This window comes from Balaenoptera musculus, chromosome 3 (genome assembly GCF_009873245.2).
Source record: "Balaenoptera musculus isolate JJ_BM4_2016_0621 chromosome 3, mBalMus1.pri.v3, whole genome shotgun sequence".
Lineage (NCBI taxonomy): Eukaryota > Metazoa > Chordata > Mammalia > Artiodactyla > Balaenopteridae > Balaenoptera > Balaenoptera musculus.
In genome coordinates this window covers 92,530,416-92,554,850 of record NC_045787.1, presented here as the reverse complement: position 1 = coordinate 92,554,850, position 24,435 = coordinate 92,530,416, and the positions used below count along the sequence as shown (strand labels likewise).

The 24,435-nt window shown below is 39.5% G+C and overlaps 1 protein-coding gene across 3 annotated transcripts in view; it reads right to left on the bottom strand.

The window, feature by feature from the left end:
* KCNN2 (potassium calcium-activated channel subfamily N member 2) overlaps positions 1-24,435 on the bottom strand; it is a 325,527-nt gene that overhangs the window by 172,987 nt on the left and 128,105 nt on the right. For 2 of the 3 annotated variants that reach the window (XM_036848997.1, XM_036848998.1), the window contains exons 1-3: positions 3,343-3,555; positions 1,183-2,483; positions 467-562 (exon numbers count right to left, since the gene is read on the bottom strand). In XM_036848997.1, coding sequence (XP_036704892.1) covers positions 467-562; positions 1,183-2,483; positions 3,343-3,364 — 1,419 coding nt within the window. In that variant the 5' untranslated portion in view covers positions 3,365-3,555. Of the gene's footprint in view, positions 1-466; positions 563-1,182; positions 2,484-3,342; positions 3,556-24,435 lie in introns of those variants that run through there. The other variant, XM_036848996.1, reaches the window with a different exon arrangement.

The following is a 24,435-nucleotide window of genomic DNA, read 5'->3' as shown; positions in this document are numbered from 1 at the left end:
GTCTTATTGATATACATTAGCAAGGAATATCACGGGCCTATTTTCTTCTCTAAGCTACAGTTATGGAAGGTGATATATATGGGCACAATCTTCCATAATGACCCACCCATCTTGTTAAATGTTTATTAGACAAGAATACACATTTACCTGGCAGATTAAGGCTACTACATAACTGGCCTTAAGGAAAACAAATACAGTGACTGATACGGAGAAGTGGATCTACCTAAAGAAGAGAGGGGAAAATCTGAAAGGTTTAACAAATACATCCTGGAAACTACTGCACATTTACATGCTGCACTGTTTTTTGTTTTTAACTTCTTGAAAGAATAGGTCAGGTGCTAAGGTAAGAATACAGCGTGTGTCTTCTGTAACCTCAAGCAAGGACACGAGAGCTTGGAAAAAGGGTCTGCTGCCTTGCACTTCCCCCGGCTGGAGTCATTCATAAACAGCAGAACCCCGAAGTTACCTGTATTTCCCTGGCGTGGTACACGATGATCAGACCCAGCAGGATGATCGTGGAGAGACTGATAAGGCATTTCAGAGCTAAGGAATACAGCGACGCCTGCAACACAGACAGAAGCACTTTTTTAAAAAAAGAAGCACTTTTAACCACCTTTAAGATCCGGGAGGTCGGTCAATCCCCAGCAAGGGGACCTGAACTCCCAGGAGGAGGATGGGGGTAGGGGCACCTGTCTCGGCTCTGTGATCTGTCAGATCACTTGGCCTCACAGGAAAGTGAGAGAGGAGATCCCGGAAGGCCAAGCAGCGGGGTCCGCGACAACACAGACCCAAGCGCAGCTCGTGGCTCTCGAAACCCGAGAGGAAGTTATCCTTGAGTTTAAGCGCTTGGGTTTGAAAGGGGCCTCCGACATCGTGAGCACCAGGAGAGGAACAGAGCATGCTTTCCTCACCGACTCCTGAAATCACTTCTTTAACGTGCCCAAACGCTCTGGGCATTCACTGCCTCCAGAACTTTGCGCGCGGAAAAGCTTCCTCTCCAGAGTTGCCTTGCGGATTAGGGAAGCGAGTCTCAGCGGTGCTCGCCGTCCCGGCGAACACCTCCGATTGTCCGGGAAAAGCTCCGGAACTGGCAGGCAGAGAGTTCCCACCAGCGCCCATCCCAACCACCCGGTGCCCGGCTCTGCGGTCCGGGGACGGTGAGCAAAGGGCTCGAGCACTTACCTTGTCGTAGGCGCCCCACGACAGCTCGGTCTCGATGACCATGACCACGATGCCGAACATGCCGAAAATGAGCGCGTAGTCGCTGAGCCGCTTGCGCTTCTCGAACAGGGCGCGCCGGTGGCCCAGCTTGTAGCCGATGTTCTGGTTCTTCTTTTTGCTGGACTTGGTGCCACCGCTGCTGCCATGCCCGCTGCCGCCGCCACCGCCGCCACCGCCGCCGCCGCCGCCTCCAGCGGTGCCTCCTCCGCCGGCTCCGTAGAGCGCCAGATTATTGGAGTTGTTGTGCTCCGGCTTAGATACCACGATCTCCGGGGCTGAGGACGAAGCGGCGGCGGCCGCGGCTGCAGACGGGGAGGACGCGCCGCCACCTCCTCCGACAGACGCCGGGGGCTGTAGGGGCTGTGCCTCGGAGTCCATCTCGTGCAGGTTCCGGCGGGACGCGCTCAAGTTGCTGAGCGGCCGCATGACGCCCCCGTTGTACCTACAGCTGCTCATGGCTATTTCGGTGAAGGGGTTGCTCTCGCGGCGCGCCTGGGGCTGGTTGTGCTGGTGGTGCGCCGGGTGCGGGTGGTGGTGGTGGTGGTGGTGGTGCGAGAGCGGGGCCCCGGAGCCCAGGCTGCCGAGGCTGCCCGTGGGGCTGGCGGCGGGCTGCAGGCTGTGGCACTGGTGGTACTGGGAGGCGGACGCCGGCTGCTGCGCGTACTGCTGCCGGAGCGCACTGGCATGGCTGGACGGCGTCAGCTCGCTCACATTGAGCTGGCTGCCCCGGCGCGACGAGCAGCAGCAGCAGCACGACGAGCCTGACAGCGGCGAGGAGGTACGGGTCCGGAAGGCGCCGCCGGGCGAGGAGGTGCGGAGCAGCAGGGACAGGTTATCCCCCGCCCCCGCCCCCGGGGCACCGGAGGAGGCGCAGCTGTTGCACCGGAGGCATGGGCTGCTGCCGCCGCTGCCCTGCTGCTGGTGCGCGAGGTGCGGGGGGTGGTGAGGGTGCGGGAGGGGCGCGAAGGGCGGGCACGGCTTGTCCTGGCTCTGCTGCTGCTGCTGGCAATGCAGGTGTGAGGAGCGCGGTGGCGGTGGCGGCTGCTCCGAGAAGAAGCCGCGCTGGAACTGCAATGGGGTTTCCATGTCAGGGCTGTTAAAGCTGCAGGGAGACCAGGCGGTGGTGCACCCTGCGCAATGCGTTATGGTAGGGAGCGGAGACTCCTGCTGCTGGTGCGAGGAAGGGCCCATGCCGGCTCCGGTAGAATCCAGGCGGCGCGTCCGATTGGTTGGGCTCACCAAAACAATGGGCATGACATCACCTGCGGGGATCGAGACTGAGTTTGCGGCGCGCGCGGTTTAGGGGAGCGTGTGTGAAAGAGAGAGAGAGAGAGAGAGAGATGGGGGGGGTGGAATCTGCAGGATGAAAACCCTCGGAGGCGCAGGCCAGGACAGGGTGAAGGCGGGGGTTCCACCTGCTGATTGAGAGCACCCGTGAGCACCAGCAGGGATGGGGAGCCCCCAGGTAGTGCAGCGGGTCTGCAGAGGGAGGAGGAAAAAACAGGAGTCCCCCACTTCCCGTGCCACCACCCCCCTAACTAGTGCCGGACGCGCAGTCTAGATCCCCTGCACCGGGCACTGCAGCACGTTGAGCCACCCCAGCCAGGGGGTCAGGCGAGGGAACAGTGCGGAACCCGGGCCACTCCTCCACCGGCATGCACGCCTCTTAGAGCTGCAGAACTGCAACCTCCTCGCCCCACGCCCTCTTCTCCCTAATTGTCCCGCTGAGAGTGGGCTGCCGGCTGCCCGCCAAATAACTGCGGGGGCACCCGCTTTGGAGAGAAAAAAGTTTGACGACTAGCTAAGCCAGTGCAGCACGGCTTAGTGAGGACCCCGGGGCCTGAGCCCGTGTTTGGCCGCTGCGAGATCCGAACGGGCCCGGCTCACCGATCTTCCCCACGCCGCTGGTCTCTGGCGCCGGGGAGTCGGGATTGGCTGCGCGGTGCTCTCGCCCTAATACGATGCGGCGCGGGTAGGGTTAACCGCCTTGGCGCCTGGGCCTGGGGAGGATGGGGGCGGGGCCGGAGGAGGGGATCCCCTCGGTCCGCGGGAGGAGCCCGCGCGGGCTTCCCGGGTCCCCCTGGCGGGGGAGGAGGGCTTTCCCCGCCACTGCCTGCTCACATTTGCGCCTTCTGTGGAACATGAGGGGTTGGCGCCCCCGGCCGCCAGGTCCTGGGCTCCGGCGCTCAGGCCCTCTGGCCGCCCCAGTGGGTAGGTCCGCGGGCTTTTCCTGCCTTGGAGAAGAGGCTTGCTCGAGGGTCTGGGGAATGCTCAGCGACCGCCGGCCACCAGCTTGTCTTCTGTTCCTCTTCCTCCTCCACACCTGCAGCACAGACACAAAGCAAAGGCGGATCACTGAGGCGCAAACACCTACCGTCTGCTGTGCCAAGCCCTGACTGCGGCGGCGGCGGCGGCGGCGGATGGAGAGGGGCCTGGCGCGGTCTGATTCACACCGGCAGTCATAGCCTGGCTAGGAAATTATTAATAATAACTCGGACTGAATAATAGCTGCCTGGGGACAGTGCTAGAGTTTTGCTAGAGTTAGGTGTAATATTTATTTATTTGCTAATAAACTAATAAAAATTACGCTTTGTGTCTCACAAATTTCCTGTGATGTGTCCTTCTTTTGGGCGATATACTAACACAAAGCGGTAGGGGACCCTTTCAAGGGTTCGTTGTTACTGCTCCATCTTAAGTCCATATCGTTTGTATTTCTTTGTAAGCTGAGATTCCCGTCTCCAGAAAAGGGAGTGAAATACATTGGCCAGTTGAATATTTGTTTCCCTTTTAAATCGTGATTTTAAAGCATGATTTTTATGATAGAAGTTATAAAGAGTTAGAAATTAAAGTGAAAGCGGATCACCCTCATTAGGTAATTGGAATTCTCAGCTGGATCCAATTTCTTGATATTCTACTCGGCAGCTACCCTGAAGTTGCTTACCAGGTACCCGCTCCTAAGAGAGAGTTTGCGTTTTCAGTGCCTTGGAGTAAATAATTCATTTTAGGATATCCTTTGGATATGAGTTAAACAATTTTAATTTTTTGTGCATGCAAGTAAACAGATCCAGAAGAAAAAAAGGGAGAGGGTTGCTTTTAGTCCCATAGAACTTGCATTTCTCTGTAGTCTTGGTCAAAACTGGAATTTGAATGGCTAAAAACTGGAGACAGCATTTTATTTTTATATTCCATTATGATTTTTGGTAATTTAATAACACTTGTTTAGAATTTTGATCATAGAATCTTTGTGGTAGCAGAGTAGATCTGCATGAATTGTGTGGTGAACATGACTATTAAAAACAATTCTAATGAGTAATTTGAAATTACAATGAAAGCTTCCAAATTAAAAAATTTTCACCTTCTGATGTGAAACAAAATTCAACTCAAGCACAAAATCCATAATACATTCATTTTCACTTTATAACAAATTATACGAGCTTCTTCTCATTGTTACACATAGCTGACTAAGTGAAAAAGTTTGACTCATCCTTCCAAACCTAAATACATCAAATACATTTATCATGGTAAATTAATACTTCCATTAACCTTTGGTAAATTTTGTTGAAAGACTACATCAATCCCCTCTCCAAATATCACAATAATTGTTACCAGCATGAAATTAGATATAAGGTTCTAAAGTTATTAAAATGTCATTTAAAAAAGTAATGGCTGCAAAAAACAAACAAAAAAGTAATGGCTGCATCTTCTATTGTCAAACTGACTTTCTCAAATAGCAAATTCAAAGCTTCAAGGAAGTTCCATAGATAAAATAACAGGGAAAAAATTATTGTATCTTTTGCCATGTATATCTCTATGCCTTAGTACCAGATTAGGTGCAGTGCCTTTAGTCATGTAGAAACAAAGAGTGTTTGCTGAGATTTATGACAGTGATGGAGTTGCCACTGCTCACAGAGGGAGATCAGGGGAGGAAAGGGTGCACAAGGTAAGAAAGAAATGGAGATTTGGCAAACAAAATGAGGAATTGTCAGAATACCAAAACTCAGATTACCAGTGCTTCCACCTAGACAGTGCCTTACAAAAGCTCATCAAATAATATAGTAATGTAAAACCCACTGTGATGGAGAAAGAGGAGAGCAAGTCAGTCAGATATTTATCATCTTTCTGTTTCAGGGAATTATCTGATCACACACATTCAAAAAATCTTCTTGCTAATAAATGTCTGTATTTGGAGAGTACAATAATCCACTATTAGTATGGTGATGAAAAGCGACAAGATGCCCCAACAACTTTGTTTTACTTTTAGCCTGAATCCTCATAACTTTATTGTTTGGGGCATTTTACACTATTGGGTTATGACAGGGGCACTTTTAAGAAGTTCTTCTTTTCATCAATCCTCTTTTCTTTATAAAATTAACAAATGGATTTTAAGCTTATATGTAAACTTTTCATATAGCATACCATAATTTTGCTTTTTTCCCCATATATAGGATTATAGATGGGACATGTAAAGTTAAGCAGTTAGAACAACAAAGACAATATTCTTCCATGTGGATAGTACTTAGCACATAGTAAATACTCATTTATTTTTGTGAGAGTGAGGAGGGAAGGAGAGAGTGAGAGAATGACGAAAGATTGAAAGAAAGGTCACAATACAAGGGCCTGTAACCTCCAATAATAAGCTCTTGGAAAATTGCCTTTGCTTCTCTTTCTGTCATTAAGATATATAAGTGCTGGAATTTCTCTAGTTTAACACCAGAGGTCATACTCATCCACAAAATACATTTCAAATACTATCAGTTAAATACCTTTATTTCCAGTGTCACATTCTTGTAAAAATTACCTGTTTTTTTTTTCCTTATGGATTAGAAAGATTGCTTTTCCACATTTGTTGTATTTCAAACTGTGGACAGGCACATACACATAACACCCCCAAAGCACCCCACAAACACTTAACAACAGTCTTGGAAGAATGGTTTTCCCAGACCACAGGGGCTTGGGAAAAAAGCTTTAGGTTGTTTGCACTCGATCCCTCACTTTATGCAGATTTATGTTATGCCAATGGTTTTTCTAAAAAATAATTCTCTTTTTCAAAGGAATTATTAGTCTCTGCTCTCTCTGTTCCTTAAAAATGCAGGACTCTTGAATTTGGATGTTTCTGATCTATCTACAAAGGCAGTCAGAACAGCTGATGCAGGGGTCCAGGGCATGTTTCCCACACTGAGTGCTCTGAGGGATACTTTGACCTACACAGTAAATGTTTTTCTGGAATTTTCTTTTCTCTTTGCCTGGTTAATTATTCGGTGGTGCCAACCACAGGGGTTGTGACAAGACACAGCCTCTCTGAACTCAGTTTGCTTAGCAGTCAGTGCAAATGGGGACTTGGGATAATGTCAGAGTCGCTCCTTGCTTCCCGACATGTCTCATGAAAAACACTTCTTCTTAAACCACGTATTGTGGTCCTAACTTCATAAGAAATGTACATTTTAGAATATCATTGTTACACGTATTCTTTTGCTTCCACATTATTACTAGAAAGTATCAAGACCTGAATGAGCTTATTGATGATAGTCTTGTTAAGTAATACCACCATTATTCAAGGATTAATTATCCTGTTAGGGCCTATTCATTAACATCATTAAATTTTCCAAATTTGTTTTACCCTCATCCTTGCCTCCTACCATTTCTCAGCTATTTAGCATATCTATAAAAGTCTCAGTAGTGCCAGCAAAAAAAAAAAAAAAAAAAAAGATAGAACTTATACTAGTTTTGTTAGCAGAATTGAACTATGTTACACAATTAAATAGGTGAACAGGTTGAAATTATTGACCATAAGTCTTTTTAAAATAGTCTATGGATTACATAAACAAATATCCCTTGGCAACTAGAAACACACATCTGAATCTAAATAGAAAGTCATAAAAGAGACTTAGTGGATAGCACATTCTAGTTTATAAAGCAGTTTCTCATGTGTTGCTTTATTTGCATCTCTCAAGAACGCTTATGCAAGGTAGGGAAGTTTTTATGATCATCTCTACTTTACAGGTAAGGATAATCCTGAGATGTGGGCTACCCCAGTCACACAGCTGGTGAGTAGCAAGAAAAAACCAGACTTCAAGTACATTCTTCTGAGTCTGTCTGATAAGTCTGTTTAACACTCTTCTAGCCTTTCCTCCATAGCAGAAAAATTACCTATTGACTCTCTCAACTCATACAGTCTGGTACTCCACTAATAGTCAAGGAATGGACAGCAGTGGCTTATCATTACCATTCACTGCCTTTGAATGACCTCATGAACATATCCTCGCTGGCTTGATTGGGATTCTGAGACTCTTAACTACTCCCCTTTCGTTACCTTCATTTGATCAACAGAATAATTCATGAGGATCTAATACAAGTGTGGATGAAATGGCAGTGCTGTATGCATGCAGGTCCAAGGTGCCCAATTAAAAAGTATTTGAAAAATGAAGATTCTACTCTATTCAGACACAGTCGTCTGCTGACTTTGCTGGCAGCCTGGGCATTTCTCATTTTTGCCAACGTCCATAGTAAAAGCTGAAGGCCATTGAAGACTACTTATTAGCACTAACAGAGTCCATTTTGTCTTTTTATGTAATAAGTGAGAAGAAAGAGGCTCAAGCTCTTTGCCCTGTGGCTTAGAGGAACTCTCCCGCAGTCCTGCAGGGATCCAGCCTGGCTCTCAGCTCTTGTGCTCTGGCAGAGTTGTCTCCTCATTGCATCTCCCTTTGTGCCAAAGAGTGAGCAGGGAACCAGAGAAAGGAGGTGGGGCTCTATGCCACAGGCAGAGATAAACCAGTGTGTCTTACAGCAGGAGTCGAGAGTTACCAAAAGTGGGATCAAGGATATGCAAAACCATTCCTAAGTATGGAGGTCAAAGCTTCCACTTGGTGATCCCCGAAGTTCCATGGTGGCTCAGTGCTCAAACATAATGATGCTACAAAAGTTCTCGAAGTTTGTTTTCCCTCTGAAATCCAATGAATTTTCCCATCATTATTTTCTCTTCTCTTACAGGATTAGCATCCACGATGAATTAGCTCTTTTTTCTCTTTTCCTGTTAATTCCATCCCCATATGTTATTCATCGGCCCTCTATGTTTTCCTTTTTCTTGTCTACCTCTTGCCAAACAGGCTCAGGAAATCAATTAATCATCCTTAGTCTATCTTTATATTACTATTTCCCTTTCTGGAACTATTTGTAAACTCCTACTCCCAAATAATTGCTTTAGGGCAAGGAGAGAGCTGGTGCCCACTCATATATAGGTGAAAAGCATGCTTTTCTAAGTAGAATTAAACATAATGTCATCAGCAACAGAACACTCTAAATGCTGATAAATCTTGAAGTTTCACATCTTCATCCTCATCCAATAAGCCAGATTTTTCTTAAAAATGACTTTTATTCTGTGTTGTTGATGTTTTATTTTTTAGCTATAAATTTAGTAGCACTTTTTCTCTATTATTTCTATCCATATGCTACAAAATGACATACATGATACAATATAACAGAGAAAAACACAACAGATATATACTACACAAATATAATGACAAAACACACTATTTGACACAGTGTTTTACCCTTGTTCCTTAGAAGGAGTGCTTCTCAAAAATGTTTTAATTAGTCAAAACTACTGGTTATTTTTGTTCACAAGTCAAGTTCTCTTAACAAGGGGTATTTCTTGGCTCTTGTAACTGAAAATATCATAATTAGGGAAGACTTCAATGCTGTTTGTTTCAGAGGTTAAGACATCATCAGGGTTCCAGCAACTTTCTTGTCATTGCCCTCCTTCATATATATTGGTCAGACTAATTTACCTTATGGTGGGAAAAATGGCTGTAGCAGTTCTAGGCTTCATATCCACAACCATGCTATCCAGAGGGAAGCAGATCACCCCTGTCCCAACATTCCAAAAACTCTCTTGACATATCTATTGAACTATCTCTATTCACCAATGACATGATTTTGTATTCAGAAAATCCTAAAGAATCCACTACAATATATTAGAACTAATAGACAAATACAGCAGATTTCTGGATACAAGATTAATATTTAAAATGTCAATTGTAACCCCAAAAAATGTCAATTGTATTTCCCTACACTAGCAATGAGCAATTTCAATATGAAATTAAAAAACAGTTTCATGTGCAATACAATAAAAAAAAGATTAAGAATATATCAACAGAAATGTAAAACTTATACACGAACTAAAAAATATTTTTGAAAGAAATTAAGGAAGACCTAAATAAATGGACATACATCCCATATTAATTAATCAGAAGATTTAATATGGTCAATACTCCCCAAATTGATCTATAGATTCTCTCAAATCTTTATCAAAATCCTAGATGATATTTTTGGAGAACTTGACAAACTGATCCTAAAATTCAAATGGAGATACAGGTAGCACAGAATAGTCAAAACAATCCTGTAAAAGAAGAACAAAGTTGAAGGACTCAAACTTGCTGAATAAAAACTTACTATAAAGCTCTAGTAATCAAGATAATGTATAATGGAATAGGATAGATATATAGATTAATGGAACAGAATTGAGAGTCCAGAAATAAACCTTTACATTTACAGTCAATTGACTTTTGACAGGGTGCCAAGATAATTCAATGGGAACAAAGATAGTCTTTTCAACACATGATACTAGGAAAACTGTATATTCACATGTAAAAAGCAAACTTGGACTTCTTCCTTATACCATACATAACAATTAACTCAAGTGGATCAAAGACTTAAGTGTGAGAACAAAAACTATAAAACTCTTAAAAGAAAGCATATGGGTGAGTCACTATGATCTTGGGTTAAGTAATAGTTTCTTAGACATGACACTAAAAGCATAAGCTACAGAAGAAAAAAAATAGCTACATTGGATTTCATCAAAATTTTTTGCTTCATAGAACACCAAAAGGAGAGTAAAAAGACAATTTACAGAGTGGGAGCAAATATTTGCAAATCATAGATGTGTGGGACTTGTATCCAAAATATAAAGAACTCTTTCAACTCAATAATGAAAAGAATAAATAACCCAAAGGCAAAGTCTCTGAACAGACATTTCTCCAAAGAAGATATAATAGTGATAAATAAGCACATGAAAATAAATACACAATGTCATTAGTCACTAGGAAAATGTAAATCCAAACTACAATTAGATACCACTTCATAACCGCTAGGATGCCTTTTATCAGAAAGACATATAATAACAAGTGTTGGAGAGGACGTGGTGAAATTCGAACACTCATACACTGTTGGTGGGAATGTAAAGTGGTACAGCAGCTTTGGAAAACAGTTTGGAAGTGCCTTAAAATACTAAATGTAAAGTTACCATATTACCCAGCAATTCCACTCCTAGGTATATAGTCAAGAGAAATGAAAATATACATCTACACAAAAACTTGCACATGAATGTTTATAGCAGCATTATTTATAATAGCTAAAAATTGGAAAGAATTCAAATGTCTATCAACTGGTGAGTGTATAAGTAAAATGTGGTATATTATTACAATGGAATATTATTCATCAGTAAAAAGAAATGAAGTACTGATACATGCTACAACATGGAGGAGCCTTGAAATATGTGAAAGAAAACCAGTCACAAAAGACCACATGTTGTATGATTCTATCTATTGGAAATGTCCAGAATAGGCAAAGCTATAAACAAAAAGTCACATTAGTGGTTGTCTTATGCTGGGGGTGAGGAAGGGGCAGTAAATGGGGATTCATTATTAATGGGTACAGTGTTTCTTACTGATGTGATAAAAATAATTTAAAATTAGATTGTGGTAATAGTCATATAACTCTGTGAATATACTAAAAATCATTGATTTGTACACTTGGAATGAGTGAATTGTATAGTATATGAATTGTACCTCAAGAAAGTTGTTAAAAACTGATGAGAGAAATAAATCCCCAAACAAAACTGAATGCTAAAATGGAAGCATCAATTTAAAATGAATAGTGCCAAGGCAACATTACATAAAATTAGAGGAATAAATCTCCTAAGTGACATGAGTGACTATCATCTATGTATTTTAGGGAACCTGAGGATTCAAAATTTTTTTCTCTGAGCCTCTATCTAAATGGCTTAAAAATCCTAACAGTATCATGATTCAATAAATATCCAAGAAGAATCTCAGGAGAAAAATGAGCTGTGGCATTATTATTTTAATTGTGGAATGCAGATTTCTCTTACATATAAGTAATAGATCAGGTATATTTTGTACTGAATTCTACAGTTAAAAATCACTGTCATCATATGATTCTAACAGACAGTGTAAAGGAACTAAGACTAAAGCATTCTCTGAAGATGACTCGTAATGGTTACTTGTGACCATTAATTAATTTCTCTGTAGTGTGTTAGCTCCATCACCCTTCAGTAGTTCAGACAAATACAGCATGATGGGACTAAAGCCTTTTTTAAGAGGTTATCTGGGACAATTTGGGAAGTATATGCTCTTAGTCTTGAGGGTTGGCAGCAAAAGTGCACTCTGCAACCAGCCCACAGCATGTGGTTCAGCTGTTTGAAGCAAATGGCTTAAAGGACTCAGCAGTCAGGAAGACATAGCACAAGGCAGACACTGTGTAGGTGGCAGGGGTCTCATTTGATATTGACAAGTGACTGAAGCACCAGGATCAGACTTACTTCAATGCTCACTTTTAAAGAGAGACCAGGGGAGTCAGAGGCCCTCTTATGAAAGCTGAGCCAATGCTCAAAGCTGTCTCATGAATGGTTGTCTAGGGGAGCTCAGAATTGGGTATTAAATCAGGAGAATGCAATATTCCTGACGATTTCCCATTCTTACATGAAGAACTAATTTGTTCATGGAGTTTCTTGTTTGTTTGTGTCTTTAGACAAGATAAAGGTCATGTTTTTGTTTAAATTTATTAAATACTTTGCTAAAACAGTTTCTTTTTTCCCCCTTTATTTTAGTGGCCCCATAGATGATGGAAAAAAAGATGCAGAAAACAGAACACTTTGTTCTTGAAGATAAATTATATGAAGTGTACTAAGCCATTGAAATGAGATTAATCAAAAAGATTTTTCTAGGTTATTAAGTAGAGTTCCAAGATAAAGGACTCTTATATTTCCTGTTCTAGATTTTAGTATTTTGCTTATCCCAAGATCAGGACTTTGGAGAACAACAGAGAGAACAACAATTTTAAAAATGAGCTTTACCTACAAGTAGTAAATTCTGACATAATTGATGGGGTGCCACTTGCTACTTTAGCATGCCTGAGCGTTGACTTTTTTTTATTAGATCTCCACTCAGAGGGAGGGGTAGAGAAGTTAGTTTTGCTTGGATTCACTAAAACGGGGCAAGGAAGGGTCTTTCACTTCACTTTTGTCCCTCTCTTTAACAAGTAGCAAAGAAAATATCTTACTTTGTATCTTTGTTTGTATGTCTTAGACTTACAGTCCTTAGGAGGCCCTTATGATGTTTTCTTTTCTTTTTTCTTTTTCTCACTTTTTTTTCCCCTGAAGGGACTGTGGATTTTCCTAGGAAGCAGCCTTCATTCTCGAAGGTTTAAAGAGGATCATGGTCTCACTTCAGGAGAAGTCAGAAAATGCGAGAAGGATGAAATCTTTCAGATAACTAACTAGAGAAACCTCAATTCCCAGCAGACTGGAAGAGGAAATTGGTAAGAAGAGGGAACATTAGTTCAAACTTAAACGTAGTAATGGATATGACACAGACTATGTCCTCAAGAAGCTAAAATGACAAGGTACTCTCTTTCTTGTTCAATTCCTAAAAACAAGGAAACTAGCTTCAAATAAATGTTCAGAAAAGCTTTCTAAACCTTCTTTACGTAGCTGACCTAACTAGTCGTTAAAAACACAACTCACTAGACGTAAGAAGAAAATAAAGGAGATATAGTTTTATGACCTTAAGATGGAGAAGGTTTTCCTAAACAATTGCCTAAACCCAACAGCCATAAAGGAAAAGACAACTGATTTTATCTTATAGCATTACAAGACATCCATAAGGACCAAAATCCAAAAGATGAGTGCCATATTTAACAGACAAAAGGTTAATATTGAGGAATATGTTTTTTAAAAAGGTCTAAGAATTTGATATGAGAAAAAGAAAAGAAAACTGGATGGAGAAATAATAAAAGGATATGAACAAGCAATTCAAAGAAGATGAAATGTGAATGGTCCAAGAAAGCAAAAAAGACCTCTGAATAATCAAGGAAATACAAATTGAAACAATTTGTATTTCCGTTAGACTGAATAATACTGTATAATGCATTGGCAAGGATGCAAGACACCAGCTTTTTCATACACCATAGATAGACGTGTAAACTGGTAAAGCCTGTTTGAAACCAATTTGACAAGACCCCTCAAAATGTTAAATGAACAACATCTTTTCACTTAACAAGTCCACTAATAGGAATCTATTCTTTAAAAATATTCGCATGTGTGCACAAAGATATATTTACAGTGATGTACATTATAGGAAAACAAAACAGAAATAAATGCCCATCAAAAAAGCATCCTATCATAGTTTCATTTTTAAAGGATGAATAAGACCTATATGTAGAGGATGAATAAGACCTATAGAATTATCACCAGTACTCTTATCATTAAATCAAACAGAACAATTCATACAGTATGATCACAAATATAAAAATTTTATGCTTCTATCTGTATATAAATTCATAGGATGGAGACCATCAGGCTTGTGGTGGTAAGTGCGGAGGTGTACATGTGGCTGTGGGCATGAGGGCAGTTTTTAGGTGTTGCTTGCTGGGTGAATCTTAAACAATGAATACATTTCTGAAAATACAATAAAAAGAAAGAAAGGAAAATAAGCCCATATTGCTCAGGCATGTGAACCTATCCCTTCCCGATCTCTTACATGCCCACCACTGTATTTCCCCATATTGCAACAAATGATTCCTCATCCCAATTAGTATCAGGTTCATGGGAGGTGTCCAGTAAGTGTTTGTTGAATTAATACTTAAATAAATTCATAAATTTAAAGTTGTTGCCTTAGGAAAAAATAGTAAAACCTAGAGGCTATGCAAACATCCAAGAATCAAAGTCTTGTTTCTTTATTTACTGATGTATCAAGTGAACTACTGAACTTATAGATGTGAACTTAATTTTTGCTTTGCTTCGTTTTGCTTCATAGAAAGGAAACTTTACCGTGGTCTTTAATCAAGTTTGCTAAATGCTCTGCGTTGGTTGTCCATGAACTCCAGATGGCATTTTCCATCCCAGGGTTAATTAGGCCTCCACTGAGGTCTTTCTATGTCTCCAAAATGGAAATGGTTGTAATCATGTGGGCAACAACTGTGCCAGAATCAGATTCTAGCTATCAGATTTTTATAGGGTAAGAGCAAAACTAGAGATGAACCACAGATTGGGCCCAGTTTCACCAATGAGGTAGCTGCGTATTTACCTTTTTGGGGGTAAATGATCTTTTTGGCCTTCAGGAAAACTAAAATAACAATATCCTAAACTTTGCTACAAAAAGTTAATTCCACTTAACTCTCTGGAACTATTTCATCTATCACTGTTGAGGGGGAGATGGAGGTGGTCACGGTCATGTGGCAACAGAGGCTCTCTATAGGGTTAAAAATCTTCTGCCTTTATTTTATGTGAACAGCAAGTATTAAAAAATCATTTTTTTCTATAATCCATGCTAATTGAGAACTATGGGCAAAAAACCACACACCATTAGCTTTTCAAGAAATCAACAAAAATACAGAAATTCAATCAAGAAAGTCTTAAAGAAAATAAAATATAAAAGGTAAAACTGATAGTTCAGGAAGCTGAAAATAGTAAGGCCACATGCAAGTAATAAATAAACAACCTTTTCAAAACTATAATCATTGCAAATATAATGTTTCCAAATAATACCTGTGAGGAATTTTGTAATCCTTAATTAAATGTATTTTAGACTCATTTTTTTTACTCTTCTAACTTCATTTGCTCACAAATATCTCCCGACATAATAGGACTTTGATTAAAGAAGTTTAAAACACACTCATAATGCAATTCCTACTCACATTTTCATCACCCCCTCCAGTGAATTTTGATATATGTATGTATATATATATCATATATGAATATCATTGTTTATCACAATTTCTTGTAGTCTTCATCATTCCCTATCTCAACTGCTGTTTTGATTTAAACTCCCTTTAGTGGGGCATGCTCTCAAAATCCTTACAGGCCTGATATATCCTTCTATTTTCAGATGAATAAAATATCAGTATATTCTGGTTATAGGTTCTTAGAATGGAGTCATTTCCTCTAAGTAGCCGACATATGTTATTTCACTATATTCTAGTTTCCAGCATTGCTATTGAGAATTCATATGCTAGTTTGTTTTCCTTTCTAATGAAAATAACCATTAGTCCCTTTATCTAGAATCTTGCAATACTTACTTATATTCTTGGAGTTCAGGAAATTTTGATGGGGTATATTTAGATGCATGTGTGTTTTCCCCACCATTAATTCTTCTACAGACTTGATGAGTCAGTCTAAAGGCTAACCATTCTCTAGCTCAGGGTATTTTTCTTCTATTATTTATTTTTTATTATTTATACTTCAACTGTTATGTTTCCTTTTTCTAGAATACTAATTAATAACATATTTTGTGTCCTGGATATGTCTTCCAAATCTTTTTTTTTTTTCACTCAGGGTTCCATTTTTTTTGTATTTTTGCCTGTGTTTTGAGATACAATTTCCATTTAATCTTCCAGGATGCTAGTGTGATACTCATCATACACATTCTTACTTTAAGTCACTTTATTAACTCATTAAGTTTTTAAAATCATGCTTTAAGTTTCAAACTCTCTCCTGGAGAGTTCTCATTATGTTTTTTAAGCTTTTTATTTTGAAATAATATTAGACTTATGAAAAATAGTATAGAGTTCTACCTACTCTTCATTTAGCTCCCCTTAATGTTAACATCTTATACAACAAATATGCTTATTAAAACTAGGAAGTTAACACTGATTAACTAAGCTAAGATCCTATATAAGCATCATCAGTTTTTCTACAATTATCACTTTTTTTTTATGGTCCAGGAACCAATCCAGAAACTTTATACCTGAGATTTCCTCCAAATCTTATCTGTCCTACTTATTTCAGTCACAGTTGAAAAAAGATGTATTCAGGTCACAAGTTTCCTTTTATTCATTTCTACTATGTACATTTATGCATTAATATTTTTAGAATTAGGGAAATATTAATTATTATATCTCAATACACATTGTAACCAAATACACATAACAAGTCAGTTATATAGCACTCTCTTACTAAGCAACCCATCTTTCCAGAATTTAGCCAAAGACTAGGAACAACCTACAGCCTTTAGGAGCCAAAATGAAAGCCTGTGCTGGTTATTCCTAAACAAGCCTTCAGATTTTCAGTAATCCTGATTGTCTGATTTCCATATAACAAAACTTTAAGACTAAGAAAAAAGATTTATTGAGTCTGATAAATTGAAAATAGCAAGAAATTGAGAGGTGGCAACTAATTGCTTGGGAAGCTACCTAATAGTCAATTTATAAACAAAACTTAACACACATTAAGAGGCAGACAACATAAGGACTCAAAAACCACAATATGGGGTAAGTGGTCTTCCATACTTGAATAATCCCTAGTGTCTTCCTTGAATCCAAAATAAGGCGACTATATGTTTTTTTAATTGAAGTATAACTGATTTATAATATTGTGTTAGTTGCAGGTATACAGCAAAATGATTCAGTTATGTATTTTTTTTTCAGATTATTTTCCATTATAGGTTATTATAAGATACTGAATATAGTTCCCTGTGCTACACAGCAAACGTCTGTTGCTTGATCTATTTTAAGTATAGTAGTTTGTATCTGTTAATCCCATATTCCTAATTTATCCCTCCTCCTCCCTTTCCCCTTTCCCCTTTGGTAACCACAACTTTGTTTTCTACATTTGTGAGTCAGTTTCTGTTCTGTATATAGATTCATTTGTATTATTTTTTAGATTACACATATAAGTGATATCACATATTTATCTTTCTCGGTCTGACTTACTTCACTAACTATAATAAGCTCTAGGTCCATCCATGTTGCTGCAAATGGCAATATTTCTTTCTCTTTATGGCTGAGTAATATTGCATTTTATATATACACCACATCTCCTTTATCGATTCATCTGTTGATAGGTACTTGGGTTGTTTCCACGTCTTAGCTATTGTAAATAGTGCTGCTATGAACATTGGGGTGCATGTATCTTTTTAAATTAAAGTTTTCATCTTTTCTGAATATATGCCCAGGAGTGGGATTGCTGGATCATATGGTAGCTCTATTTTTAGATTTTAAAGAAACTGCATATTGTTTTCCATAGTGGCTACACCAATTTACATTCTTACCGAAAGTGTAGGAAGGTTCCCTTTTCTCCACATTCTCTCCAGTATTTATTATTTGTAGATTTTTTTTGATGATAGCCACTCTGACCAGTGTGAGGTGATACCTTGTTGTAGTTTTGATTTGCATTTCTCTAATAATTAGCAATGTCGATCATCTTTTCATGTGCCTGTTGGTCAACTGTATGTCTTCTTTGGAGAAATATCTATTTAGGTCTTCTGCACATTTTTTGATTAGGTTATTTTTTTCACTATTGAGTTGTATCAGCTGTTTGTATATTTTGGATATTAACCCCTTGTAGGTCGCATTGTTTGCAAATATTTTCTCCCATTCTGTATGTTGTCTTTTCATTTTGCTGACAGTTTCCTTTGCTGTGCAAAAGCTTTTAAGTTTGATTAGGTCCCATTTGTTTATTTTCGTTTTTATTTCTTTATTCTTCCGTTAGGAGACTCATCTAAGAAAACATTGCTATGACTTATCTCCGAGAATGTCCTGCCTATATTCTCTTCTAGTTTCATAGTGTCATGCCTTATATTAAGTCTTTAAACCATTTGAATTTATTTTTGTATATGGTGTTAGGGAATGTTCTAATTTCATTGATTTACATGTAGCTGTCCAGCTTTCTCAACATGATTTGTTGAAGACATTGTCTTTACTTCACTGTATACTCTTGCCTCCTTTGTTGTAGATTAATTGACCATAGATGTGTGGGCTTATTTCCAGGCTCTCTGTTCTGTTTTTTTTTTTTTTTTGTTAAATCAATCAGCTGCCACTGGATTTTTTTTTTTTTTTAGATTCCATATATATGTGTTAGCATACGATATTTGTTTTTCTCTTTCTTACTTACTTCACTCTGAATGACAGTCGCTAGGTCCATCCACCTCACTACAAATAACTTAGTTTCGTTCATTTTTATGGCTGAGTAATATTACATTGTATATATGTGCCACATCTTCTTTATACATACATCTGTTCATGGACACTTAGGTTGCTTCCATATCCTGGCTATTGTAAATAGAGATGAAATGGACAGTTTGGTACATTACTCTTTTTGAATTATGGTTTTCTCAGGGTATATACCCAGGAGTGGGATTGCTGGGTCGTATGGTAGGATTTTTTTAGTTTTTTAAGGAACCTCCATACTGTTTTCCATAGTGGCTGTATCAATTTACATTCACACAAACAGTGCAAAAGGGTTCCCTTTTCTCCACACCCTCTCCAGCATTTATTGTTTGTAGATTTTTTGATGATGGCCATTCTAACTGGTGTGAGATGATATCTCACTGTAGTTTTGATTTGCATTTCTCTAATGATTACTGATGTTGAGCATTCTTTCACGTGTTTGTTGGCAATCTGTATATCTTCTTTGGAGAAATGTCGATTTAGGTCTTCTGCATATTTTTGGACTGGGTTTTTTTTTTGATATTGAGCTGCATGAGCTGCTTGTAAATTTTGGACATTAATCCTTTGTCAGTTGCTTCATTTGAAAATATTTTCTCCCATTCTGAGGGCGGTCTTTTCATCTTCTTTATGGTTTGCTTTGCTGTGAAAAAGCTTTTAAGTTTCATTAGGTCCCATTTGTTTATTTTTGTTGTTATTTCCATTTCTCTAGGAGGTGGGTCAAAAAGGATCTTGCTGTGATTTATGTCATAGAGTGTTCTGCCTATGTTTTCCTCTAAGAGTTTGATGGTGCCTGGCCTTACATATAGGTCTTTAATCCATTTTGAGTTTATTTTTGTGTATGGTGTTAGGGAGTGTTCTAATTTCATTCTTTTACTTGTAGCTGTCCAGTTTTCCCAGCACCACTTATTGAAGAGGCTGTCTTTTCTCCATTGTATATTCTTGCCTCCTTTATCAAAGATAAGGTGACCATATGTGTGTGGGTTTATCTCTGGGCTTTCTATCCTGTTCCATTGATCTATATTTCTGTTTTTCTGTGCCAGTACCATACTGCCTTGATTACTGTAGCTTTGTAGTATAGTCTGAAGTCAGGGAGCCTGATTCCTCCAGCTCCATTTTTCTTTCTCAAGATTGCTTTGGCTATTCGGGGTCTTTTGTGTTTCCATACAAATTGTGAAATTTTTTGTTCTAGTTCTGTGAAAAATGCCAGTGGTAGTTTGATAAGGATTGCACTGAATCTGTAGAGTGCTTTGGGTAGTAGAGTCATTTTCACAATGTTGATTCTTCCAATCCAAGAACATGGTATACCTCTCCATCTATTTATATCAACTTTAATTTCTTTCATCAGTGTCTTATAATTTTCTGCATACAGGTCTTTTGTCTCCTTAGGTACGCTTATTCCTACATATTTTATTCTTTTTGTTGCAATGGTAAATGGGAGTGTTTTCTTAATTTCACTTTCAGATTTTTCATCATTAGTGTATAGGAATGCAAGAGATTTCTGTGCATTAATTTTGTATCCTGCTACTTCACAAAATTCATTGATTAGCTCTAGTAGTTTTCCGGTAGCATCTTTAGGATTCTCTACATATAGTATCATGTCATCTGCAAACAGTGACAGCTTTATTTCTTCTTTTCCAAGTTGGATTCCTTTTATTTCTTTTTTGTCTCTGATTGCTATGCATAAAACTTCCAAAACTATGTTGAATAATAGTGGTAAGAGTGGGCAACCTTGTCTTGTTCCTGATCTTAGTGGAAATGGTTTCAGTTTTTCAACATTGAGGATGATGTTGACTGTGGGTTTGTCATATATGGCCTTTATTATGTTGAGGAAAGTTCCCTCTATGCCTACTTTCTGAAGGGTTTTGATCATAAATGGGTGCTGAATTTTGTCAAAAGCTTTGTCTGCATCTATTGAGATGATCATATGGTTTTTCTCCTTCAATTTGTTAATATGGTGTATCACGTTGATTGATTTGTGTATATTGAAGAATCCTTGCATTTCTGGGATAAACCTCACTTGATCATAGTGTATGATCCTTTTAATGTGCTGTTGGATTCTGTTTGCTAGTATTTTGTTGAGGATTTTTGCATCTATGTTCATCAGTGATATTGGCCTGTAGTTTTCTTTCTTTGTGACACCTTTGCCTGGTTTCAGTATCAGGGTGATAGTGGCCTTGTAGAATGAGTTTAGGAGTGTTCCTCCCTCTGCTATGCTTTAGAAGAGTTTGAGAAAGACAGGTGTTAGCTCTTCTCTAAATGTCTGATAGAACTCGCCTGCGAAGCCATCTGGTCCTGGGCTGTTGTTTGTTGGAAGATTTTTAATCACTGTTTCAATTTCAGTGCTTGTGATTGGTCTGTTCATATTTTCTATTTCTTCCTGGTTCAGTCTCGGCAGGTTGTGCATTTCTAAGAATCTGTCCATTTCTTCCAGGTTGTCAATTTTATTGGCATAGAGTTGCTTGTAGTAATCTCTCATGATCCTTTGTATTTCTGCAGTGTCAGTGGTTACTTCTCCTTTTTCATTTCTAATTCTACTGATTTGAGTCTTCTTCCTTTTATTCTTGATGAGTCTGGCTAATGGTTTATCAATTTTGTTTATCTTCTCAAAGAACAAGCTTTTAGTTTTATTGATCTTTGCTATTGTTTCCTTCATTTCTTTTTCATTTATTTCTGATCTGATCTTTATGATTTCTTTCCTTCTGCTAACTTTGGGGGTTTTTTTGTTCTTCTTTCTCTAATTGCTTTAGGTGTAAGGTTAGGTTGTTTATTTGAGATGTTTCTTGTTTCTTAAGGTAGGATTGTATTGCTATAAACTTCCCTCTTGGAACTGCTTTTGCTGCATCCCATAGGTTTTGGGCCGTCGTGTTTTCATTGTCATTTGTTTCTAGGTATTTTTTGATTTCCTCTTTGATTTCTTCAGTGATCTCTTGGTTATTAAGTAGTGTGTTGTTTAGCCTCCATGTGTTTGCATTTCTTACAGATTTTTTCCTGCAATTGATATATAGTCTCATAGCGTTGTGTTTGGAAAAGACACTTGATATGATTTCAATGTTCTTAAATTTACCAAGGCTTGATTTGTGACCCAAGATATGATCTATCCTGGAGAATGTTCCATGAGCCCTTGAGAAGAAAGTGTATTCTGTTGTTTTTGGATGGAATGTCCTATGAATATCAATTAAGTCCATCTTTTTTAATGTATCATTTAAAGCTTGTGTTTCCTTATTTATTTTCATTTGGGATGATCTGTCCATTGGTGAAAGTGAGGTGTTAAAGTCCTCTACTATGATTGTGTTACTGTCGATTTCCCCTTTTATTGCTGTTAGTATTTGCGTTATGCATTGAGGTGCTCCTATGCTGGGTGCATAAATATTTACAATTGTTATATCTTCTTCTTGGATTGATCCCTTGATCATTATGTAGTGTCCTTCTTTGTCTCTTGTAATAGTCTTTGTTTTAAAATCTATTTTGTCTGATATGAGAATTGCCACTCCAGCTTTCTTTTGATTTCCATTTGCATGGAATATCTTTTTCCATCCCTTCAGTTTCAGTCTGTATGTGTCCCTAGGTCTGAAGTGGGTCTCTTGTAGACAGCATATATACGGGTCTTGTTTTTGTATCCATTCAGTCAATCTATGTCTTTTGGTTGGAGCATTTAATCCATTTACATTTAAGGTAATTATCGATATGTATGTTCCTATTACCATTTTCTTAATTGTTTTGGGTTTATTATTGTATGTCTTTTCCTTCTCTTGTGTTTCCTGCCTAGAGAATTTCCTTTAGCATTTGTTGTAATGCTGATTTGGTGGTGCTGAATTCTCTTAGCTTTTGCTTGTCTGTAAAGGTTTTAATTTCTCCATCAAATCTGAATGAGATCCTTGCTGGGCAGAGTAATCTTGGTTGTAGGTTTTTCTTCTTCATCACTTTAAATATGTCCTGTCACTCTCTTCTGGCTTGCAGAGTTTCTGCTGAAAGATCAGCTTTTAACCTTATGGGGATTCCCTTATGTGTTTTTTGTTGTTTTTCCCTTGGTGCTTCTAATATTTGTTCTTTGTATTTAATTTTTGATAGTTTGATTAATATGTGTCTTGGCGTGTTTTTCCTTGGATTTATGCTCTATGGGACTCTCTGTGCTTCCAGGACTCGATTAACTACTTCCTTTCCCATATTAGGGAAGTTTTCAACTATAATCTCTTGAAATATTTTCTCAGTCCCTTTCTTTTTCTCTTCTTCTTCTGGGACCCCTATAATTTGATTGTTGGTGCATTTAATGTTGTCCCAGAGGTCTCTGAGACTGTCCTCAGTTCTTTTCATTCTTTTTTCTTTATTCTGCTCTGCAGTAGTTATTTCCACTATTTTATCTTCCAGGTCACCTCTGCATTCTTCTGCCTCAGTTATTCTGCTATTGATCCCTTCTAGAGAATTTTTAATTTCATTTATTGTGTTGTTCATCAGTGTTTGTTTGCTCTTTAGTTCTTTTAGGTCCTTGTTAAACTTTTCTTGTATTTTCTCCATTCTATTTCCAAGATTTTGGATCATCTTTACTATCATTATTCTGAATTCTTTTTCAGGTAGACTGCCTATTTCCTCTTCATTTGTTAGGTCTGGTGGGTTTTTGCCTTGCTCATTCATCTGCTGTGTTTCTCTGTCTTCTCATTTTGCTTAACTTACTGTGTTTGGGGTCTCCTTTTTGCAGGCTGCAGGTTCATAGTTCCTGTTGTTTTTGGTGTCTGTCCCCAGTGGTTAAGGTTGGTTCAGTGTGTTGTGTAGGTTTCCTGGTGGAGGGGACTAGTGCCTGTGTTCTGGTGGAGGAGGCTGGATCTTGTCTTTCTGTTGGGCAGGTCCATGTCTGGTGGTGTGTTTTGGTGTGTCTGTGGCCTTATTATGATTTTAGGCAGCCTCTGTGCTAATGGATGGGGTCGTGTTCCTGTCTTGCTAGTTGTTTCGCATATGGTGTCCAGCACTGTAGCTTGCTGGTCATTGAATGGAGCTGGGTCTTGGTGTTGAGATGGAGATCTCTGGGAGATTTTCTCTGTTTGATATTATGTGGAGTTGGGAGGTCTCTTGTGGACCAGTGTCCTGGACTTGGCTCTCCCACCTCAGAGGCACAGCCCTTACGCCTGGCTGGAGCACCAAGAGCCTGTCCTCCACACAGATCAGAATAAAAGAGACACAAAAAAGAAAGAAAGAAAGAAGATAAAATAAAATGAAATAAAATAAAATAAACTTATTAAAAATTAATTATTAAGAAAAAATAATTTTTTAAATAATTAAAAAAAAAACGGACAGACAGAACCCTATGACAAATGGTAAGAGCAAAGCTATACAGACAAAATCACACACAGAAGCATACGCATACACACTCACAAAAAGAGCAAAAGGGGGAAAAAAATATATATCATTGCTCCCAAAGTCCACCTCCTCAATTTGGGATGATTCATTGTCTATTCAGGTATTCCACAGATGCAGGGTACATCAAGTTGATTGTGGAGATTTAATCCGCTGCTTCTGAGGCTGCTGGGAGAGATTTCCCTTTCTCTTCTTTGTTCGCTCAGCTCTCAGGGTTCAGCTTTGGATTTGGACCCGCCTCTGCGTGTAGGTCGCCTGAGGGCATCTGTTCTTCACTCAGACAGGATGGGGTTAAAGGAACAGCTGATTCAGGGGCTCTGGCTCACTCAGGCGGGGGAGAGGGAGGGGTATGGATGCGGGGCAAGCCTGCAGTGGCAGAGGCTAGCATGACGTTGCACCAGCCTAAGGTGTGCCATGTGTTCTCCCGGGGAAGTTGTCCCTGGGTCACGGGACCCCGGCAGTGGCGGGCTGCACAGGCTCCCAGGAGGGACAGTGTGGATAGTGACCTGTGCTTGCACACAGGCTTCTTGGTGGCTGCAGCAGCAGCCCTAGCGTCTCATGCCCATCTCGGGTCCGCGCTGATAGCCGCGGCTCGCGCCCGTCTCTGGAGCTCCTTTAAGCGGCGCTCTT